Raw genomic sequence first — 8,018 nt, forward strand, 5'->3', positions numbered from 1 at the left:
GACTTTTATAGAAGGAGCTTTTTGAAATGTGAATCACAGCATGTCACCACCCTGCTTAAAAATCCTCTACCAAGGGTTTTCTTGTCTTTGGGTTTTTTTATTTTTCACTTTTGATTATGATAGAACACACACAACATAAAATTTACCATCCCAACTGTTTCTAAGTGTACAGTTTGGTAGTGTTAAGCACATTCACATTGTTGTACAACTGATAGCGCCATCCACCTCCAAACTCTTTTCATCTTGCAAAACTGAGACTCGGCACGTGTTAAACAACAGCTCCCTGTTCCTTCCTCCCCCTGGCCCTGGCAACCACTTTCTGTCTACTTTCATTTTACTTTCTGTCTCTATGAATTTGACTATGCTGGGGACTTCATGTCAGTAGAACCATAAACTGTTTGTCTTTTTTGACTGGCTTATTTCACTTAGCATCCATCTTCAAAGTTCACCCATGTTGTAGCATGTGTCAGCATTTCCTTCCTTTTAAAGGCTGAGTAATATTCCATTCCATTCCATAATGTGGATGTGCCACATTTTGTGCATGCCTTGTTTTCGGGTTTCATTCTGACTCCTTCCCGTGGTCCCCAGGGCTCTGCATGATGGAGCCTTGCTCTCTATCCCATCCCCTGCCTCTCTCCCTGGGTCATGCGCCCTAGGTACACTGATTGTCCTCTTGCTCTCAAACCACCCAGACTCCTCCCACCATGGAGGCTGCATTCGCTATTTCCTCTCTAGAATGCCTTTCCACCAAATCTTCATGTGCATGACTCCTATTTCCTTGCATCTCAGCTGAACCCTCACCTCCTGGGCAGGCCTCCCCTGACCACCCTCCACAAAGCTCCCATCCCAGCACCCCTCCCCCCTGATACTTTGTTATAGAAAACATACTGCTATCAGAAATGATCTCCTTCCTTTATTAGCTTACCCATTGGGTATCTGTCTCGCCCACTAAGATTACAGACCCTACTTACAAAGCAACAGGAACGTGGAAATTGAAATGGATGTGGTGTGGGTCAAGCACCCACATGTCTGGCTGTTTGCAAATGCAGGGGACCGATTGCCAGGCCAGAGACAGGAGACTGGGTGTGACTCAAACGTGGCCACCGTGGGGCCTTGGGCACCTTGCTCCCCCTCTTTGGACTTTGGTTTTCTCTTCTGTAAAATGAGAGGTTTAAACAAGGCATTCACAGGGTTGCCATCCTGCCCTGGCCTTCCATGATCCATGAAACTTGCATATATCAAATGCTGTACGGGTGCTGAGGGCGAAGAGTGGCTGTGGAGGAAAAGTAAAAGAGATTCCTGTCTTTGAGGGGGCATGTGATCTTATAGGGAAAAAGAAACACGTAACCCCAGGGGACAATGGCACAAGCCCGAGATGCAACATCATGCAGTAGAACTTGGCACCCTGTCCTGTGCAAACAGTCTCTACTCCTTCTGGAGTGCTTACTATGCTAATGTTTACCGTTGTTCCGAGCACTTCACATACATTCTCTGATCTAATCTTATGAAGCAGGTATTATTAATCCCATGTGGTAAACGTGGAGGCTGACATTCAGAGAGGTGAGGCCATGCGCCTAGAGTTACACAGCTAGTTAGAGGCAGAGCTCGGACTGGCTTCCAAACGCCCATCCTCAGGTGTTGGGCCACTCTGCTTCCCGAGAGACTTCTCCCCTTGCCTTACAGGCTTCTTAGGGGAGGAGCATTGGAGCCAGGACAGGTATAAGAGCAGCAGAGAAGAGAGGTGTGGCAGAGACCAGGCTGAGGTCACGCCTTTCCCAAGCCCTGTTAGGGGGCGGGGGGGTCACTGTGGGGTTAGAGGGCACTGCTCTTGCAAATCCAGCTCCGCAGTGTTGGAGGTGCAGAGGCTCTGGGCATCTGGCCTGGCTGCTCCTCCTCATCCTGTCTCCCCGGGCGCTGCAGGTGGGGAGCAGGATGGTGATGGTCGCTGCGGGCTGCGTGCTGCTTCTGATGGGCGTATTTGGGAAGATCGGGGCTGTGTTTTCTACCATCCCAGCCCCCGTGAATGGAGGCATGTTCCTGGTCATGTTTGGGCTCATCACGGCTGTAGGGATCTCCAATCTGCAGGTGAGGCCAGTGAGTTCCCTTGGAGAAGCAGCAGCATCCCTCTCTAGAGAGCAGCCCATGGGATGGAGGGGAACGGGATGGGCCTGGGCAGGGGTGGAAGAGAAGGGAGTCCTTGCTCCCAGAAGCCACCAGATGGAAGAAGGAACTAGCCAGAAGTATCAGAACCTGTGAAAACAGTACATGCATCAGTGTGCAGAAAAGGTGCCTGCCTCTGGGCCTTTCTCCTTCAGTACGTGGACATGAACTCGTCCAGGAACCTCTTCATCTTTGGCTTCTCCATCTACTGTGGACTCACCATTCCCAACTGGGTGAAGAAGAATGCTGAGATTCTCCAGACAGGTGAGTGTCCTCTGCCGTCTGGATGGTGGCCATGCCTGGGGCACAGCCTGCAGGGGATCTGTTGCTTTGTCTCCCTCTAGGGCTTCTCCAGCTGGACCAGGTCATCCAGGTGCTGCTGACCACGGGCATGTTTGTCGGTGGATTTCTGGGCTTTCTCCTGGACAACACCATCCCTGGTAGGGCTCAGCTTGCCTTGTGAGCTGGCACTGTGGGTAGATGGTCAGCATCTGGGCTAGCTGGAGAGCTTCCCCTTCCCCTGACAGGCTGGTCACAGCATACCCTGAGTGGGCCCTGGGTCTGGGCAGGGTGCAGGGCCTGACATCTCTCTGTGTGTCCTAATCTCCTCTTCTTGTGAAGACACCAGTCAGATTGGATTAGGCCCCGCAACCACTTCATTGTAACTTAATTGCATCTTTAAAGGCCCCATCTCCAAATACAGTCAGTTCTGAGGTATCGGGAGTTAGGGCTTCTACATATGAATTTAGGGGGAAACAATTCAGTCTATAACCAGGCCCTAAAGTAGAAAATACACCACAAGCAAAAGGAAAAAGACCCAGTCCTGGCTTTCGTAGGGCCTACAATCTAATTGGTGAGGGAGACCACATATCTATTTATTCATTCATTCTTTTAATAAAAATCCACTGAGCAAGTGTCATGTAACAGGTGCCATCTACTGAGAATACAAGAGAAGTAAGACATGCCCCTGCCTTCCAGAAATCCAAGGCTAATGAGGGAGAGAGGTGGGCAAACAGGCAGTCACCCTACAGGCTGATGAGGGCTGTGGTCTGTAAGTGCTGAGCAAGTTGAAGGTGAAAAGCACAGGGGCTCCAGTCACGGGGGGCTTCCTGAAGGAGGCTGCGAGGGCTGTGGTCTGTAAGTGCTGAGCAAGTTGAAGGTGAAAAGCACAGGGGCTCCAGTCACAGGGGGCTTCCTGAAGGAGGCTGCCGAGCTGGTCTTTCCTCCTGTCCTCCTCTGGATCCTCCCACGGCCTCCTAAAAGGAGCTCTGTGATAGCACCTGCTCATGGTATTCTGTTCTCACACTGCTTCTCTCCACCAAATGTAAAATGCAACTGCATGTCAGAAACATTGAAATGCACACAGGCCCACCCCCTGGGGTTGAGGAAATCTCCGTGGTTCCTATGTGTTGTACCCAGGGCTTGGCACACAGTGTCAGCCATGCAGTGGGACTGAGCTAAGCTGAGCTGAGCTGAGCTGTGCTTAAGACACGCTTAGAGGAGGATCAGGAGGAGGAGGAGGAGGGGAAGAGGGGGAGGTTCCTGAGAAGAGACCTGGTGAGTGCCTGCAGGAAGCCCCGCTCCCTCAGGGCCCAGTCTTGACTTCTCACTGTCGCCTATCAGGAAGTCAGGAGGAGCGAGGCCTCCTGGCATGGGATCAAATCCAGGATGAATCTGGGGAGACTCTGAAGGCCTCGGAGATCTACCGCCTCCCCTGGGGGATTGGCAGCAAGTTCTGCACGTCCTCCTGCACCCACCCGGAGCCTCCCCTTCTGGCCCAGGCTGGAACACAGTGGCAAAGGCACGGTGGGTGTGAGCCAGCTCCCCATCTGCTCCCAAGCTTGCTCAGGAGAGCTCCTGCAGGGCGCCACAGAAACCAGGATGTGAGGGGGACTGTCCCTCCGCAGGCCCGAATCCCTCTCCACCCTCTCCCTGTTTAGGTACTGGTGGGTGCTGCCCTCCCCAGTGCCTCCAGCACCTGGCACACCCTGGCAGCCAAAGAAGAATTCAATTAAGATCATGACTTAAGATCACGACAAGGTGCTCTGACTTGGTCATTTGGTCATTGTGGCCTGGTCTTAAGTGTAAGCAAGCATGGCCTGGTGTCCACACTGAATCCTGCTTCTCTACATGCTCTCGGCAGTATTTTGGGGCGTCGGGAGGAAGATGCCTGGGGTAGAGAGGGGGACGGAGATGGGGCTGTTTGTTGGAAGGTCAGAAGAGCAGCTCTCTTCTTCTCCAAAGAGGGGGGAGGCCCTGCCAGCCTCCCCAGCTCTTTCCCCTCCAGCCCCGGCCCCTCAAGGCTGGTGTTCAGGAGTGGTGAGGAGTATCCTCCCCCCTGTACCTGCTCTGAGTTCCTGGAGCTCCAGTCCCCCCACAGCTAGGAACTGTGGCCTAGCTTTATACGAAGTTACATCTATCTAAGTAGAACTGAGGCTGGCCACATGGCCACAGTCCTGTGTGGTTTCATCACACTCCACTGTCCCATGTTCTACCTACAAGCTCCCCCCAGCCTCTCCACTGCTCTTCAGCCTTCCCTGCAGGAGTGAATGCCCAGCCTGAGACCCAGGAGTCATGGGGTGGGGGGATCTAAGACGGCTTCCATGTAGGACAGGGCATACTAGGCCCAGGAGGCCAAAGTCCAGCTATGGCAGGACAGGACTGCAGCCTCTGCTAGACCCCTGACTCTGTCTACCAGAGTGGACTGCAGCTGCTGGGAAGCTGAGCTCAATTCTGCTGCCCTGGTTTTCTCCAGAAGCCTCCACTGTTTCCCTAGGGCACTCAGGATTATGTCAGTTTTCAGATGAGCACTGGGTCCCACTAGCAAGAAAAAAAATCCATGCTGTCTCCCAACACCTCCTTCGCATCAAAAATGCTATCCTTGCTTGGCCAAACCCACTCCTCCAGGAGAAAGAAGGGGAGATACTGTCCTGTGGGGCTGTGGGAAGGGGAGCACCTGAGGTTGTTTCTAGCAGGGACTCTCTGCCCTGCACCCCACCGTTCACTCATCTCTGCTAGGCCCTTGTAATGCACTTTCCAAGGCTTGGTGATTCCCAGTCTCCCATCATCATGGGCAGGAAGTGGGTGAGTGCTAGGAGAGGAGCTGGGGTGTGCATTCTTGCTTGTTAGAAGTGGGGTGGTGGAGGGGTGCACCCAGTACAGCGTCTGGAACTAGCAAGGGAACCCAGTGTGAGCGCAAAGCCCGTTCATGCGGGGAGGCGGGGTGGTGAAGGGTGTGCTGCTCTCCCAGATCAGGTCTGCTTCACCCCAGAGCCTCTCCACTAAAACCTTCCAACAGCCCTTCATGCCACTGGGTTCTATTATTATCTGAGTGAAATGGGAGGGGTCGCCAGATGGGGTGGAGAAGCTGAAGACCTGGCTCTGGGACTCCAATAGAAGGTGTAAGTGCATGGGTATTTCTCCAGGGAGGAGTCCTGAGACCAAGCCAGGCTGAGAAAGCACACTGTGGCCTTAGACTTCAGCCTGCCCCAGTGGGCGGAAAATTGACAGGGGAGAGGGAGCCGGCCTTCAGTGTGTGCGGTTATAAGCTTGCACATGTAGGGACGTGAAGTCCAGACTGTCTTTGTTGGTGACGGGTTAAGAGTGGCCGATCTTAAAGACTATTCCCGGAGCATCCTGAACCAATGCCCTGATGCCTCCAAAACTGCCAGGGAGGCACCCTCAGGGAGAAGTGCAGACTCCACTGTCTCCTGGGACAACTCCAGTCACTGTCCCTCTGAATACAATGGATCCAGGGAGGAAGGAGGGTTGCTACTTCAAATGAAGAATTTCAGTTTTCAAGGGGGCGAGGAGGTGAGGTGGGGACAGGGAAGTCTGCAATACGGTGGCCCACAGTGACAATCCTCCTAAGAACGAGCCTGAATGGTGCCCGGTGACTGCATTTGCTTACCCAGCCCTGGGATACTATAGGAGTGGCGGCACCCTGCGGTGCTTGAGAGCTGAGTGATAAGAAGAGGAAAGAGGAACATAACAGAATTTATCCCAAAAGACGATCCAAGCAGAAAGTGTCTTTGAAAGCTTCTGACTCATAGAAGAACCCTAAAAGGTGGGAGGATCTTGCAGGTCTGGCCTTGACCTTGAAGCCTGGCATCACTGTGGCTGGCAGGCTCTTGTAAAGCACGTACCTTGGGGTGCTCCCAGCTCTGCCCTGGCGCAGCCACTGAGAAGTGGTCACAGCCTTTGAATTCCCTGCCAAGCCACACATGAGGTCTCTGTGTAATTGTCAAGACCCTTTTGGCTGCAAATGAGAAAAGCTAAACTCGAAAAACGGGAGATGAAATTTATTGGTTCTTGTAACTGGGAAACTAGGAGAGCTCACAGAACCATAGAAAAATCACAGGAAGAACTGAGGCCTGAAGGATGAGACTGTCTGTCTCTCTCCCTCTCTCTCTCTTGCATGCTCTCTATCCGTCTCCCATCACTGCTTCTCCTTGCCTGCCAGCCTTGTTCTCTCCCAGTGCGGCTGAGAAGGTGGCCACACGTCACCCCAGGTGTGCAGCGTTCCACTGGGACTGCAAAGGCACAAAAAAGACAGCCTTCCCCACTGGCTCTACCAAAAACATCCCAGGGAGGACCATGGTGTCTTAGGGTATCCTATGCAAAGAAGTTTTAGTAAGTGTAGAGCTGGAAGACTTTATCTTTATTGTCTCTGTAATAGTTTCTTATGGCTGCTGTAAGAAATGACCACAAATATAGTGGCTTAAAAGAACACAAATGCTCTTATAGTTCTAGAAGTAGGAAGTCTCACAGGGATAAAACTAAAGTGTTGGCAGGTGGTTTCCTTCTGGAGGTTCTAGGAGAACCCATTTTTTGCCTTTTCCAGCTTCTAGAAGGGGCCTGCATTCTGTGGCTTGTGGCCTCTTCCCCCATCTTCAGAGCTCAACACTCGACCTCTGCTTTCATTCTCCCATCTTCTTCTGTCTCCTTTGACTTTCTTGCCTGCCTTTTGTAAGGACACTTGTGATTGCATTTAGGGCCCATCCAATTAATCTCGGATAGTCTCTCCATCTCAAAATGCTTGATTTAGCCACACCTGCAAAGTCCCTTTGCCATATGACATCACAGGTTTTGGTGATTAGGACATGGATATCTTTGGGGGCCATTATTCAGCTTGCTACAGTCCCTAACTAAAAATCCTATATTGGTTACAATCTTAGTTCGTTTGGGCTGCTACAACAAAAGATGCTAACCCGAGTGGCTTATAAACAACAGGAATTTATTTCTCACAGTTCTGGAGGACGCCAGTGTGCCAGTCACTGTCTCTTTCACCAACAATCCTGTCTTAACGATTGGTGGCTTCATATCCACAGAGCTCATTCTTTCCAGGCCCGGCCTCTCAGTTCCTTGTGCTGCATGATAATCTGGCCGTATTTCAGACTAGGCTTTGGGATTACCAATAACTGAGCCTCCTACAAGTCCCAATTTCAAGCAGTTCTCTGACCACCATTCTCTTATTTTTCCAGCTCACACTGCTAGTCCCCCAAGTCCAATAACACTTAACCCTGCCAGGATCTAAATCTACTGTCCTCCCACCTCCCTCTTGTTCTCCTTCCCTCCTCATCCAGCCTCAATTCATGGTCAGTCATAATAATCACCTTCTTGCATTCTTAATGCCCTTGGTCTGCTCTCTCTTCTTCGTGCTCTCTTGGCAAAACCTTAGTGCTGATCGGAAACAATTCTTCACTTCCTCTGTGCCTGCCCCTGCACAGGCGAACGTCGCTGGAGAAAACATACAACCAAGCTGACTGGTCTTGGATTCATGACCATGAACTTCACATAGGCCCCCCGTGCTGCCCGACAGTCAGGCCACCTTTCCCAGTCCATTGCGTGCTCTCTCT

The 8,018-nt window shown here is 51.8% G+C and overlaps 1 protein-coding gene across 1 annotated transcript in view; it reads left to right on the top strand.

The window, feature by feature from the left end:
• The window catches only part of LOC103601410 (solute carrier family 23 member 2-like), a 28,545-nt gene extending 24,498 nt beyond the window's left edge, over window positions 1-4,047 (top strand). Inside the window, 2 exon segments of the mRNA XM_008585814.1 lie at window positions 3,894-3,911; window positions 3,913-4,047. Coding sequence (XP_008584036.1) covers window positions 3,894-3,911; window positions 3,913-4,047 — 153 coding nt within the window.
• Window positions 4,048-8,018: the final 3,971 nt, after the last annotated feature.

This window comes from Galeopterus variegatus, unplaced genomic scaffold (genome assembly GCF_000696425.1).
Source record: "Galeopterus variegatus unplaced genomic scaffold, G_variegatus-3.0.2 Scaffold3726, whole genome shotgun sequence".
NCBI lineage: Eukaryota > Metazoa > Chordata > Mammalia > Dermoptera > Cynocephalidae > Galeopterus > Galeopterus variegatus.